The sequence below is a fragment of the Engystomops pustulosus genome, chromosome 2 (genome assembly GCF_040894005.1).
Source record: "Engystomops pustulosus chromosome 2, aEngPut4.maternal, whole genome shotgun sequence".
In the NCBI taxonomy this organism is placed as follows: Eukaryota; Metazoa; Chordata; class Amphibia; order Anura; family Leptodactylidae; genus Engystomops; species Engystomops pustulosus.
The window spans coordinates 111,227,268-111,243,534 of record NC_092412.1 but is presented as its reverse complement, the minus strand read 5'-3'; the positions used below and the strand labels follow the sequence as shown (position 1 = coordinate 111,243,534).

At 39.5% G+C, this 16,267-nt stretch overlaps 1 protein-coding gene across 3 annotated transcripts in view; it reads right to left on the bottom strand.

Annotated features, from left to right (window-relative positions):
- The window catches only part of EGFL6 (EGF like domain multiple 6), a 64,175-nt gene that overhangs the window by 11,537 nt on the left and 36,371 nt on the right, over positions 1–16,267 (bottom strand). For 2 of the 3 annotated variants that reach the window (XM_072135959.1, XM_072135958.1), the window contains exons 8-10: positions 15,323–15,664; positions 7,551–7,628; positions 5,938–6,033 (exon numbers count right to left, since the gene is read on the bottom strand). In XM_072135959.1, the coding sequence (XP_071992060.1) occupies positions 5,938–6,033; positions 7,551–7,628; positions 15,323–15,664 (516 nt within the window). The remainder of the gene's footprint in view (positions 1–5,937; positions 6,034–7,550; positions 7,629–15,322; positions 15,665–16,267) is intronic. The other variant, XM_072135960.1, reaches the window with a different exon arrangement.

Here is a 16,267-nt window from a genome sequence, read left to right as displayed (position 1 = left end):
CTTTTACATTCTCCATCCAGAATTCGTTTACCAGCCTCTTCACATCCGGTGCTGTCCCTAGAATAGATAACCAGTGTGGATTCAGTTTAAAATTAATGGTTTTGTTTTCTACTTCCCCTAAAGTTACCGCTACTGGACCATGGTCTGAAATAATGATTGGTTCATACCTCATTCTACTGACCATGGAAATGAGGGAGAGCCCGACTAAACAATGATCTATTCTAGATAGAGTGTTATGAGTTTTACTGTGGCAAGAAAACGCTTTCCTCCCGCCATATTTAACCCGCCACACATCCAACAAACCAAATTCCTCACAAAAAAGAGCCAGCTTCGAGGCTTCTGTTCTTACTAGGTTATCCACTCTACCTTCCAAACTGATACGGTCCAGGCCAGGGTCAAACACTGCATTTAAGTCCCCCACAACCATCAGAGGTATATTCTCCCTCCCCTCCCTAAACTTCAGAAGCTCCCGGAACACAACTAACGAAAAGGGAGGGGGGATATACATGCAAGCCAACAGAATTTTTTGTCCATACAAAGAACCATACAAAAAAACATATCTCCCCTCCCTATCAAGTTTTTTGCCCAGAACTTGAAAATCAATTCTGTGATGAAAGAGGATTGACACCCCTCTTGAATAAATATTCCCATATGAGTGAAATTCTTTCCCCACCCATTTCTTCCTTACCCTATTTCGCAACTCAGGGGTCAAATGTGTTTCTGTAAGGCATATGATTGCTGGTAGATGCCTTTGTATCAGATCGAATATTGCACACCTCTTTACTCGATCACTCAGACCCCTGATATTCCATGAAATTATCTTAGTATTAGGGTACATTGTTTCGTTTTAGGGGAAAAAAAAAAAAAAAAGGGTTTCCCTCTCCATCGGTGCTTCCCTCCCCCCCCTTTCCCACCCTCCTCGTGACCTACAGAACATTTCCTCCGTAGATCTCTCAAAACCTCCTTCGCCCTCCTTCCCTCCTCCTCCTCCCCCTCCCAGGCGAGAAAAAATTTTAATGTATCACATTAATCAAGGCTTCAGGCCCCCTGTCTCTCTAACCACTCCGAAGCTTCCTCCGATGTGTCGAAGAAAAAGGTTTTTCCTTTGAAGATTACCCGCAGTCTAGCGGGGAACAATAGTGCATACTGCATTTTAGCTTCCATTAATCGTTTTTTGACTCCCAGGAAACTAGCTCTCGCCTTTTGCGTTTCCCTTGAAAAATCGGGAAATAAGAAGATCTTTTGACCATTTATCTGTATAGGGTCACTTTGCCTACTCAAGCGCAAGATGCGGTCCCTGTCCTGGGAGTTAAAGAGTCTGATAAGGATGGCTCTGGGTCTAGCTCCTTGTATTGGTTTTTTAAAGGGTACCCGGTGGGCCCTTTCTATCCCAAAAAAGTCGGAAAACCCCTCGGCACCAAATGTTTCCGTTAACCATTTATGTATTTCTCTATCCAGTTCTCTCTCATCCCCCCCTTCTGGGTATCCTACAATTCTTATATTGTTTCTTCTGGACCTATTTTCTAAGTCATTCAACTTGTCTTTCATAGATTTATTATCAGTTGTCAACTCTAGAATATCTTGCTTAATTCTTTTTACATCTGTTACTACCTCTGTCAAAATACTCTCCATCTCCTTACTTTTAATCCCGAGTTTGTTCAGCTCTTCTTTAATCGATTGGATGTCTGTCCTAACCCCACCCATTTGAAGGTTAAGTGACCCCATTGTAATTTTCGTCTCTTTTACTGCCTCTAGAATTTCTGTTAGAATGGGACTATTCCCTTGTGCAGTGTCTTCATTTTGTAATGCTATGGATCCAGAGCCATTTTGAGCGGTGTCCCCCCCTATTTCCTCTTTATCCTTCCCGATCTGACGTGGGCGTGCAGGAGGGGATTTCCAAATTTTGTCTAAGCCTGTGGATTTCCTAGCCGCATTTTTAGGAGGCATTTTCTTAATCCTCAGTCCAGTCTCTTTGACTGGTTTTCAAATGTAAGGCCCCAGAAGATTGCTTATAATTTACCCTCAGCCTTTGTTTTGCCAACCGTTCCTGCTCTGTGGGAGCTTCGTATTTGTTTGTTGCTTCCAATTTACCCAAACGTGCACAAATCGTATCACCTTCAAGTTTTTCAAACCCACAGTTCCCCTGAAAAGCAACCAAAAATCCCCTATGGGTTCAGATATACAGCCCCAAGATACAATTTGTCAATAATAGACAATACGTGTTATGAGTTATTCTTACTTTATAGGGGCTTTAAGTCAGATTGTACCTTCTAGATTTCCCTGTCCTGGCCGCCCAGGCAGTCAACACTGACAAAATCAACGATGATAGGACACTTATCGCTGATCCTGCAAAGTAATTGGTTACCCTCTTTACTCTTGTAGATACTCCACTATAACACAATAGCTCTTACTTGCACCCGAGCCTGTACCAATGATATCACATTCAGATTTTTCAAACAAGCCATGGAAAGCAGCCGAAGATACCCATAATAATCAGATAGGTAGTTTTTGCTCTGTAGGAGCTTTAGATCAAACTATGACTGCTAGATTTACCCATCCTGTCTACCCAGACGTATACAGGTAATAACACGTTCAGAATTGTTCAAGCAAACGGTATCAGGTACCAGTTATACACTGCAGGATATTCTCTTTGTCAGGTGCAGTTTATATACTGCAGGATATGTCAGTATCGGTATCAGATCATACACTGCAGGGTATCATCAGTATTAGATTATGCACTGCGGGATATTCTCAGTATCAGGTGCTGGTTATACACTGCAGAAATTTATCAACATCAGTATCCGGTTATACACTGCAGAATGTTATCAGCATCAGGTTATACACTTCCGGATATTGTCAGTATCAAGTACAGATTTTACACTGCAGGAAATTACCCGTATCAGGTTATACACTTCAGGATATTATCAGTATCAGGTACAGATTATACACTGCGAAGTATTGTCGGCCTCGGGTACAAAATGTACGCTGCAGGATGTTTGTCCGTATCAGGTGCAGGTTATACACTACAAGATATTATCAGTATCAGTATCAGTATCAAATTGTATACTGCAGGATATTATCAGTATCGAAATCAAATTCTATACTGCAGGATGTTATCAGATCAGTATCGGTATCAAAATGTATACCGCAGGATATAATCGGTAACAGGTTATACACTTCAGGATATTGTCAGTATCAAGTACAGGTTATACACTGCAGGATATTATCGGTATCAGGTTATACGCTGCAGGATATTATCTGTATCAGGTTATACACTGCAGGATATTATCAGTATCAGGTGCAGGTTATACACTGCAGGATATTATCAGTATCAGGTGCAGGTTATACACTTCAGGATATTCTCAGTATCAGATGCAGGTTATACACTGCGGGATATTATAACAGGTGCCGGTTATACACTGCAGGATATTATCAATATCAAGTTTATACACTGCAGGATATTATCAATATCAGGTTATACACTGCAGGAAATTATCAGTATCAGATGCAGGTTATATACTGCAGGATATTATCAGTATCAGGTGCAGATTATACGCTGCAGGATATTCTCAGTATCAAGTGCAGGTTATACACTGCAGGATATTATCAATATCAGGTTATACACTGCAGGATATTATCAATATCAGGTTATACACTGCAGGATATTATCGGTATCAGGTACAGGTTATACACTGCAGGATATTATCAGTATCGGGTTGTACGCTTCAGGATATTGTCAGTATCGAGTCCAGGTTATACACTGCAGAATCTTATCAGTATCGGGTTATATACTGCAGGAATTTTATCAGCATCGGGTGCAGGTCATGCACTGCAGGATATTATAATTCACCCAAAATTGTGTTTCATTACATATTGCGGCAAATTAATTAGTTTTTAAATTGTTCACACACTTCAGGAACAAGAAAGTGGGTAGCTATAGAGAATATACTGAGTACTTATGACTATTTCGAGCCGTGTTTCCACACAAACTTTGTGGCTTCCCTCTTGCAGGCTCCTTTTACCCCAATAGGGGCGACAAAGGTTGAGTCAAAGAAGTCAAAAAAGTGCATCAGTTCTCCTACGTATGAAAAGGAAAAGTCTCACCACCTCTGAAGTGCTCTCGAACCCCTGGGTTCCTCAGATAGATTGTTATAAATATGGTCCTCTTGTTCGAATAGGTTACCATGCTCTGTACCTTCCACCTTCCACCTTCACCCAATAATGATCCTCTGGTCCCGCAGGCTCTTGAGTTGTGCCGTCCGCCCGCGGCTTCCGCCGGCGCGGACCACCGATCCGAAAGACAAAGCGGGTGTCCTATTAGCTTTCTTGAGACAAATGACAGCAGCAGGGGACCCCCCGTCTCTCTCACAGCCCGGGGGGCACCGCAAACTTAGATGCTATAGGCAGGGAAGGTAACGCTGTTGCCGGTCTGACGCGGGATTCCTAAGCAGCACCGCTCATTGCAGACCGCGTCCCAGCCGCATCCACGCGGTCAGACCCGTCACCACCGGAGGGCATTCGGGCGGCTTCTCCGTCTCCCTTCACCGGCCCCGTGGTCTGTGACACCCGACCTGACCTCCGTACACGCCGGGAGTAGACCCGGACACCGGCAGTCAGTGCTCCAGGGCTGATGCCTGACTCGCGTGTAGCGAACTCCCGCCTTGTCGGAGGGGGGAGGTGTCCTCAGGAAGGAAGCGGCTGTGACGTGTGCCTCACATCACGTCCGTCTCGCGACTCAGAACTGTTGTATTCTTTAAATCTTGAATTAACCCATTTAAGGGTCTATTTACATCTATAATGGAGGCTTTGCTATTTATTTTCCTCTTAAAACTAACAATGTTATAAATCGGTGTCATCCACTGTACAGATGATAGACTACCTATAGGGCCAGGCTGGGGCTACTCTGAGGGTACCACTGCATTCTAATAGATCCTTAAAGGACATTTATCACCACTTTAGGGGTGTTGGACTCATGCTATAACTCATGCTCGTTACCTATATGGGATGATTCTGTTTTTTTCCGCTAGTTTCCAGGCTCTGTGATTGCTGATTTCTAACAAAGAGTGTTTAAGAAAATCACATCTCTGTGGTCCCCAGTAAAGCTTACGATATATGCTCATTTTATGAAAATAGCATTATTGATCCTTTCTACCAAAAAGTAAGATTTTTGATCTGTCTGTTGATGTATTATTTTCAGGTTATACTTGATTTTATACAAAAAGAAAAATAGCATCTGGAACTCAGAGAATGACTTATTTCTTCTATAATTGTTTACTACCCCCATACACAAGGGCATTCCATGACCTCTGATCTCTGGTACATTTTGCTGAAAACTGACATATGCAAAATCATAACATATGTAGCAAGCAGAAACCACAGGGAGTGAGATTGTAATCAGCTGCCGTGAGCTATGTAGAAGAAGCTCTACATGTCACTCAGTGGTTGCCACAAACGTATGAACATGCTGTAACTGCAATCTATTGCAGGAAGAAAATATAGGGGGAGATTTAGAAGAATAGAATGTCTGATGTCAACTGTTGTAGTTGCTTGTGGCTACCAAATAGAGCTCAGCTTTCATTTTAAAACCTACTGAGGTAAAGTGAACAAAAGTGCAAAAGATAGGCAAGTACTTTGCTTGGTAAATTATGACACTTTCTTACCATTGAATTGTCTAAATGTGCCCATGGCCTCTCACCTACTCAAACCAACAGTAAATCAGATCCGTTCCAAATCATGTCACAAGATTTCTTGACTTATAGGGAGCTGCTTTCTAAAATTTGGCACTGGAGTCAATATTTTGTTCTCATCCAGGTAAACTTATTTGAATATTACTTTACCAAATTGGAGCAAGATTGGCCTGTATGTGCTGGCAAAGGTGGTCTCCTTTAAAAGACATTTGCCCCGTCCTATTATTTTTCTTGAGTGAAGACCTCTTACCATGGCTCCTATTTGTATGCTTCCAATCAAAGTCATCTTCCGTCTCCTGTTTCCAGTCACAGACTCCACGATCAAAGCTGCAGTCTACAGACACTTCTTAACATATGGAAAAATTAAAAGGATAATCATGTTTAGTATAATGCATCCAATTTTCTGGAGATTAAAAAGATGTTGGCAATACAACATATTCAATCGATACAGCGGGTAATGATATACATAATGAAGAGTTTAAATTTTCAAGTTTTGAATATAGTTTATAAAGGCCAAAGGCTCTCTGTCTTAAAAAAAACTGTATAAAAGGCATAGAAACAAACCCATTTCTTAACATTAATGTAGATGAATGTTACTTGCGACCAAATGGGGTAATTTATAATAGAGATCCTTATTAGAAAAAATATATATTTTCTAGTAAATAACTTGTTTTTGATTACTGTATATACTCGTGTATAAGCCGACCCGAGAATAAGCGAGGTACCTAATTTTAACTAAAAAGCCTATTGACTCGAGTAGTCCCTGCCCCCAGTATACTGCCAGCTAGTCCCTGGCCCCAGTATACTTCCAGCTAGTCCCTGCCTCCATTATATAGCCGGCTAGCCCTTGCCCCCTAGAATTTAGCCAGCTAGACCTTGCCCCCTAGTATTTGGCCTAACAGCCCTTGCCTCCTAGTATACAGCCAGCAGCCCCTGCCCCCAAGTATATAGCCAGCAGCCCCTGCCCCCAAGTATATAGCCAGCAGCCCCTGCCCACTGTATACAGCCATTCAGCTCCAGTATTTAACCTGCAGCCCTGGCCCCCACTATATAGCCATTCAGCCCCAGTATTTAGCCTGCAGCCCCTGCTTCCACTATATAGCCATTCAGCCCCAGTATTTAGCCTTCCAGCTCCTTGCCCAGCCTAAAAAAGAAAAAACAAACACTGTACTCGGCTTTCCGATGCACCCCGCCACCTCCCTCACAGGCCATCCTCGTTCTTCATCAATGCTCCGGCTCTGGGACACAAAGCCATAGCTGGAGCATTGCCAGAGAAAGAAGAGGACCTGTGGGGTGCGTCGTAAAGGTGAGTACAGTGTTTTGATTTTTAATTGACTCGAGTATAAGCCGAGTTTTTGTGCTGAAAAACTCGGGTATATACAATATGTGCTTTCATTTCTGATTAATCAAGATTCTGAGTGCTTAGATTTAAAAATCTAGGTTTTCAAATAATTTGCTGATCAGTTTCAAACCATATCATTTTTATGGCATATTCAGACATGACAGAAATATCTACAATCAAAAAAGTTTCATACATATGCATACCATCAAGCATGTGTACTGTATTCATCCTGCCACTGAAATCAATTCAATGGGAGTGTTGGAAATTGCAGGGTGCAGTGGTCAGCAACTTACATCACTCTCATAGACAGGAGTACGGGAGTCTGTTTTCATGATCAATGGAGGTCCCAGTGTAATATAAAGTTATTTGTGTACCCTTACTATGGCAGCGAGGCCTACCAGATCAATATAAGTAGTAAGATACCAGAGTACAAAGAGTGGATAAAAAAATCTATTGATCTCTGTTTAACACACAAAATATTTTTTTATGTGAAATACTAAATATTATTAAATTAATGTTACCTTCTGAATTTAGGGAACTGGTCTTCTGATTTATGACACTTGACCTAAAAGCAGGCTCCTCTCTTTTAACCTGTAAGGCTAATGACAAGAAGGGTTAATTGTACATTAAAAAGCCAACCACTAGTCTTTGAAAGCCATGCAAATAATCCTACTACTCTACTTCAGTTTCATTGTTGTCACTGAATTGCTGAGATTCACTATCCAATGCAATCAATCAATCATCTCAGTGAGGGCAAGACAGAATTATCATAAAGTGAAGTTGCTCCACCCAATATGTTAAGTTAATTTAGGGTACTTGCACATATCAATAATTTGATCAGTAGCATACAGAGGTCTATCAAAGGACAATATTTTTTGGTGCTAGTCAAGTTAAGGCCATCTGGAAATGGCAGCGATTGTCTGTGTGCTGGTCGCATTCCATGGAACTGTAACAGTTCGGAATTAAGAATAGTCATGGCAGTTTTTTTTACGTGAAAGCTTACTAGGTCTCCTACTAGAGTCAACTGTAGGGAGCTGGGAGGTCATGTATACGATGAGGCCTGTGCTTCATCATATAATAGATATGCGGTGTCCAACTGGTTTAATTTACCACCTTGGGTAATACTCTATAACTTTCAATGGATATTTGCGTAATTTATACACTTGAGCATAGATGGGATTAATGTTCGCTAGGGCCTGTGAATCATAAATAAGCACTTGCACTTTATTTGGGTTGTCATTAAACTTTACCTTAGGTGGTTTTTAGAACATTAAGGAGACCAGTTCAGATATGAAAGTATACCATGTGTGGTGATTTCCAGTTGGACTATATGTATGGAATTTTCTGGAATCCTTAATTTAGAACATATAAATGTGTTTATGTTTTGTTGATTTTTTTTTTATTAATCTCATTAAAGCTTTGTGCAGATATTTTATTTTTCTGAACTGTATGTGCTCATGTTTTTCTTGGGGTTGGAATCATATAATGGATGCCTGCTGCACAGGGTACAGGGGAATATAGACTGGTGTAGAAAAATGCTGGTTTTGATAAATGCTGCCCATTGACCATGAAGTCAGACACAGACCCAAATCTGGACAGCTCTGAGAGGAGGTTGGAAAGGGAAACCAAGGGAAGCAAGAGAAGCAGTAACCTATTACTTTTGCGCAGATCTTGATTATTCTGGATGTGAATAACCAAGGGTGAAAACCATATTGAACAGAAGTAGGAACAGGCGTTAATCCCTGCTGCATCTAACACTGGAACCAAAAAAGGGCAGAGCAGAAGCTGTTATATTGGACAAAGGTCATTGGGTATGCATTAAAGGAAACTTACTATCATGAATAATAATAATAATTTTTATTTATTTTTTTCAGCACACATGGTATTTGCTTATTACGGTCGTGACTTCTAAATCTGTCTATTCAATTTTTTATTTATATAGCGCCTACAGATTACACAGTGCTGCACAAAGCTTGCCAAATCGGTTCCTGTCCCCATGGGGCTCACAATCTAATCAACCTACCAGTATGTTTTTGGAGTGTGGGAGGAAGCCGGAGGACCTAGAGGAAAGGGATCTACCTAATAAGGTAGATCCGGTGGAAGCTTCATCTAATGTATTGAAACCCTATCCTTTATTGCTAATCCTTTAGTGGCCAAGAACATTATGGAGAACATTTACTAAGGCTTCTGTCAGGCTTCCCAACTTTTTCCATTTTGCGCTGCATTTAACTGGGGTTTTTGGTGCACACAACCGGATTTTGGCGCAATTGCGCCGACTTTCATGCGGCACAAATCGGGGGTGTGACAGTCGGACAAACCGACTGATTCAGACTAAGCACGTGATTTAACATTCAAAATTGTGTCGCAAGCCATGCACTTACGTACACCGGGAAGAAGATGGTGAACGGCAGCGGCCCTGAGTGGGGAACTGACACATGCAGGAAATTTGACGCACGATCTTAGTGAATTGCGGCAGCTCCGAATCCTTGTCGGACAATGCACCTTGGGGATCGGTACGGGGTGGGTAAGTAAATGTGCCCCTATATCTTTTATTTGTTCTACTTTTGAGCTCCCGCTCCACACCGTGGCTACTCCACGCCCCAGTAGCCTCTTTGAATCCCTCCTACCTGTCTGTCTTCAGCGCACAGTTCGGTGTAGCTGCAAGCACTCATTTGAGAAGTTGGAGTTCTGTGCATGCGCCAAGACCATAGAATTTCTGGCTTCTCAGACGAGTGCATGCAGCTCCAGCATGCTGAAGACAACAGGATAGCCGGAGACCCAGTTCTGCTTCCACGTGGGAGCAGAAGAAACTGCAATGGCTTCAAAAGATGTCGCTGTAGACTCGGGAACCATGCCTGCTGATATCTTTCGTCAGTAGGCGGTCGGGGATGAGTTAAAGTTTTTTAAAAGGTGCGGTACACTTTAAGTGTCTCCCTAATTTTAGGCAGTGTAGTAATAGTACTGTTCTCATTTTCCAGTTATTTATCATTCATAAAGCTTCTTTTTTGTGTAACATAAACACTGCAGTGAGTTTACCTAAGAAGATCTTTAGTTATGTTTAATCAAATAAACATGTAGTTTATACTTTGAAACATTTACACCTAGACCACACAGACACAATCCTCTGAAGCAGAATCTAGGTTATTGCCTTCCAACAAATCTGTATTAAATTTCTAAGAACAGACTTTCTTTTTTCCTTAGATGGCCTGATAACTTGAGATGAAGATTGCCTTCTAATGCTTTAAACACATGAGCAAAAATGTTTAGTAGTCTGGATATCTGAACAATCCATCAGCTAATTAACTCAACTTTTATGGAAATATTGCCAAGAAAAGCAGAGTAATGTGAGATGGTGAGCAGTTCAAAGTTAATTATGTTCTTTATCACACAGGACCTCTTATTAAATGCATAATGTGTCATATAATAAAAGGGTTATTGCACTTCACTAATAGAATCCCTAAATCTTTTCTACTAAATACCTCATCTAAATGGCAGGAGTTTTGGTTACATTTGTGTTACCTTATTGTTGAATAGACTTGTATAGGAATGGTAAAGGAGGGAAATGGGACATAGCCTGATTATGTAAAAGCTAGGGGCACTCATAAGCCACTATAAGGTAAGTAACTACAGGGCTACAGAGAGTTTCTAAAATCCAAAAAATAAACAATGTAAATGTAGAAATAAGGCTATTTATCCATATAAATAATATGATAGGGATTTACTCTGGACTGAGACTCTACTTCAGGTGGAATAATATCCATAATATATTGTTCCTTCTTCAAAGTGCAGATTAATATAGAAGATTCTTAATCTCTTTGTGACCACCCATACAGGTTTCTACAGCAGTCACTATGGGGCACAAGGCAGGGCAGACAGGTTTTTAATCACTTATTATCAACGCTGGTTTTCAGCTTAAAGGACATCTACCACCAGAATCAAGGATTGTAAACCAAGCCCACTGACATACCAGTGTGTGTCCCCTATAACAAGATCTGCTCTTCTTGTAGCTTCTTTTGATCTGTTTTTTTTTTTTACAAAAAAAGGCTTTTAAAATTATGCAAATGAGCCTGGAGCCCCTTATGCTAATAATTTACATAATTTTAAAATCCTTTTTTTTTTCTTGAAAGCCAGGGCATAAGAAGCTTAAAGAAGATAAGTTCCTTCTAGAGACGGCACACACCATTATAACGACTATAATACTGCCCTCTATGTATAAGAATATAACTACTATAATAGGAAAAAAGGATGTAGCCTTCGGCACCAGCTTTGAAAAAGTTGACCTTTATAAGTTTGTGTACACTTCTTAATGAATTTTTGACTTTATTTAATGAATTTTCAACTTTTATGGAATAACTAATAAATGAAGGATCAACTTTTTTTAATTATCTGGTGCCAAAGGCTACATCCTTTTTTGCTATTTCCATTTCTATGAGCACAGCACTGCACAATCCGAGGACACCTCCCAAGGATGACCATACACCAAATTCATATACTTTTTTGGTATAACTACCAAAATACTGCCTGTGAAGGAAACCGTGACATTTTGGCCCCTGAATGGTACACAAGGTCACTTAATTATGCTTTTATAGACACTCCCAGAACGCAAAGGTTCTGAGAGAGACGCAGATAGTGATTTAAAGTTGTCCACACAACTTCCAGATATGGCACAACAATAAATCACAACCCTGAATGGCTATAAGACCCCTATCACTAGCCTCAGTAAAACAGAACCTTATCAACCCAATTACGCTACCACCAGTTTAATATAAGTTCTCATAAACTTCCATATGTAGTTCCAAATACATGTGCAAGCAGTTCGCACATAAAAGAATGTGCAAAGTCCATCAGAAAACTGGCGCATGGCCCTTAGTAAATGTGCCCCACTGTAAACACATTGGGGAAAACGCACCTCAAAATACATCTTTTTTACTATCATTAATACTCATCTGATTTATCATTTGGTTTGCCTTATGCATTTTCCATGCCAACAAAAATGCATTCTGTAAATGTGGCCTAAGAATATACAGGTAATATTTCCGTGTAACATTAGGTGGGCCCCTAGAATCAATTTCACTGGTGGGCACTAGCCGCCCGCCCCCCCCCCCCCCCAGTCTGACTCTGTACATAATGCATGAGTATTGTGAGTATTGCAGTGGTTCACTTTTTTGTTTTCTTTTTACATTTATTTATTTATTTTTACAAATTCATTTTTCATTGGTTATGACTTTGGAACGCTTTAACATATCCAGGTGATTTTGAGATTGTTTTCTTGTGACACACTGTACTTCATGTTAGTTGAAAAAAGTTGTGGTTATAATGTGGTTATAATGCGTCCTCTCATTTTTGTAGGATATTATGAGGCTTAGCTTTTTAGGTGCGATATATCACATTTCACAAATCATACTTTTGAGGGCCCTGCTCAGCTTTCAAGTCACTTTGAGATTCCTAAGTAATAATAAAACCCCATAAGTGACTCCATTATAGAAACCGTACCCTGCAATGTAATGTAATGCAATGTAAAACAACTTTTATAAAGTTTGTTAACCCTTTAATTGTTTCACATTACACATTCTCAATGGATAATATACCAAAATGCTCAACAAAGTCTATATCAGCAAAATCTGTTTTCAAAAGCACGATAACACTTTTTAGTACCCCGCTGAATACCCAAACAGCAAGTTATGCCCACATGTATCATAGTATTGTACCTAGGTTCTGTAACTTTTGCAGAACCTCAGAGATGCCAGTAGAGTGGAATACCCTGAAAGTCACCTCATTTTGTAAAATGCACCCTTACAGGGCTCACAATGCTCACAACATCCCTTGACAAATAACTTGAGGGGTGTAGTTTCCAAAATGGGTTCACATGTTGCAGTCTTATTTGTTTATCTAAATTTTAAAAAAGGTGGGATATTATTCCCCTGGATCTCAGTCCAGAGTAACCTTCAGGGTGCAACTTTCAACACTTTAAGCTTAAAGCGTTATTTTTATTATAAAAGAAAACATTAGGGCACATTTATAAAATGTGTCCTAAGGTTAGAGAGTGCAGAGTACGACTAGACAGTCTTATTCTGCACCAGATTTATAAGAGTGTCTAATGCTGGATGAAAAATCTGCCCTAGAATAAGACTGTCTAGTTGTACTCAGCACCTCCTGTTAGTTGGCTTACTTTATGCCATAAAGTTAGAACACAATTCTGTCAGGTTATCACAAAGCTGCATCAAAGCAGTAGCGGGAAAGTGTGATGCACAACTAAAAGGTTGTTTTCTAATTTTCCAGAAACTTGCACCTGGTATTTCTGCCCATTCTTTTTCATTGGAAAGGGGGTCAGCTGCAATTTCAGAAACTTCTTTAACAGGAACACCTGAATTGATAGAATACAGGCAATCCCCGCATTACGTACAAGTTCTTTAGGTTTGTACTTAAGTTGAATTTGGTATATTTTATAATTGTAACTTTGATATATCTTTTTTTTCAAAATGTAGTGCTGTCATGGGAACAAGGATTATCAATAATACGTGTACGGACACCTTACAGCTGATCTTTGCAGTCTGGGACTAAAGTAAAGTATCCAGAGAGCAACACCAGAGATCACAGGGGGCAGAGGGGTCCGTCTGTAACTAGCGAGCGTCTGTAAGTCAGGTGTCATTAAGTCAGGAACTGCCTTTTTATTGTACTTCAGTATGACATTGTCATCATAAAGGGCTGATGACCACATTGCTTTCTTAAGTTTCTTAAAGGAAACTTATTACCCATTTGTATTTTCCAGCTAGACATTTCCTGTAATATACAATACCTAGACATACCTACATATTGATGCAGAAATTTTATTTTTCGGCTTATAGTTAGGCTCAGCAGAAAATACCTGACATGTGGTGCCCATTATGGTAATGGAAACCACTTTGTAGAGAAATCCAGAATTCTTATAGTTCAAGTCTAAAAGGAGTGCATAAGACATGAATAAACTGTGTCTACCATGCTGAAAAGTCATTTAGTAATGTATCCATTCCTAAAATGTTCCACTATGGGAAGATCAACTGCTTAGTTGAAACTGTATAATTTATACAGTTAAAGGAAAGCCCTTTGTGAGTTTCTAGTCATGCAGTGTGTTAGTTTTATAGCGTTTTGTCTTTGTTTATAAATTTGATGAAAATCCCACACATGGTTAAAAATCTCTCCCAAGTGTGCTGCAATAAAAGTTCTAAAGAAAAACATTGAAATAAAACAGAACAACAAGGCTGGTTCTATTCATTTCACCTTATCAAACACATCCTAACATTGGACAGCACAATACACTCTGTTTTCAATAGGATTTATAGGATGGATGGTTCATCATCATATGGTTCACCTGTCCAACTAATATACAAACTATACATACTATACATACTATATTAACTAACATGTCACTGGGTTGCAACATCAGTGATTATAAATTTAAAAATGTAACTATTGTTATGAAAACACTTCATTTTCTATCATATTGATTAAAAATCTGTAATTACTGAACTGCCAGACATTATACAATTTAATTTGCAATAAAATTCAAAACTGTTAGCACCAGTTAATTGGCACCAAAAACAGTTGTGGTGACCCAACAGGGACAGAGTGTAATGGAAAGATGTATACTTGATCTGTATGTTCACTTATATCTGGTTTGGCTTATAATAAATGATTAAAAAATGTAACTGTAACCTGCAGAAATCTTATATTCCTATTTAGATAATGACAGCTTTTATGTTTTTTCAGCTGTCTAAACTTGAAACTTGTATGGTCAGTTCCAGATAGAAAGGTATTGCATGTAGAGTTTCAATATAGTTGAGCTTTTTAAAAGTTAAAATAAGGCTAAGTTCAGTTTTGCATGAAGGACTCTGTTACCGAGGTGTGAAAATTGCTGTATTTTTGGCTAAGCTACACAGACTAGAGAGTTTGGAAAATCTGGATGAAAATCGGTAAGTAATCTTCCTTTTATAGATACAGATTCACCAAGGATATCTCCTCTCCCATTGAGAGGAGAAATTTGCTACAAATCCATTGCAAAAATTGGCATGCTAGGGATTTCAATTTTCCTTGCTTGGGATACACGGTAGCCGTGAAATCACATTGATGTCTTAGATAAAAATCCACTAGGATTTTACTTTGTACACAAATCTATGAGGGAAATCCACAGAGTTTTTGCTGATAACATATCAGATCTTAACAACTCAGATCCTACTGCCCTAAATCCAGTTTATATATCAGGGGGGGGGGGCATTATCCTTCTTCTTGTAATGTGTAATATAAAAGGGAAACATACCAAACACATCTCCCCTCAGTATCTTCTCTTGTCCAATTCCATTGTCATAGTCATCATCCTCATCGTCTTCATCATCATTGTCTTCCTCCTCTTCATCATCTTCATCCTTCTTAACAACTTTGTCATCTTCTTCATTATAGGTTCCACCAATGTAAATTCCATCCACATAGTCAAATGGCTGTAAGCGTGGTTTAGGTGATGGTGTCATAACTGGTTCAGGTATTGAGTTCTTGATATCTTCATTCCTCTTAAGACTGTTCTTATGTGCCAAGAGTTTCTTAATTGTATCTTTTGCACTTCCGACTATCTTGGGGGTTTCTTTTACAGGTTTGTCTGCAATGGCTGAAAGATAACAATTACATCTGTAAGTGATTGCAGTGATTTGCTAAAAAGATTTGAGTTCTCATATTTACATTTCTGTATCCAGTAGTAGATTATAATGCAGGCAGTTTAGGCAGTAGCCCCAGACCCAAGCTTTCTAGGGGCCCCATTGCCACCCAAACCACCCATCAAATGTTATACTGAATACCAAGCAACAAATGCATGAGTGAAACTCGTTCCTCATATAATTCATGACTACATAATTAAAAATACAATTCATTTTATTGAAAATTAAATGTAAAAAAACAATTACAACATTAGAATACAATATAAAGTAAATCATTCCCGTCAGTCCATCTAATGCCTCTGCACATCACAAAAAACATATAATTATACAAATTAATTGGTCATCATCATATGTGCAAACTGCTACAGTTTCATAATAAAGTGCCATTGCAAATGTAAATTCATGGCAGCTCAACATACAGAAGGACCTTCACACATGCAATCCTTGTAAATCTGACCCTGCTCTCAATACACCTGTACACAAGAATCATTTCAGGACCTTTAAAGGTCCTGAAACTGCAGATTTAAAGCTGGCAGAAGGGATGCATCCTGCATTCC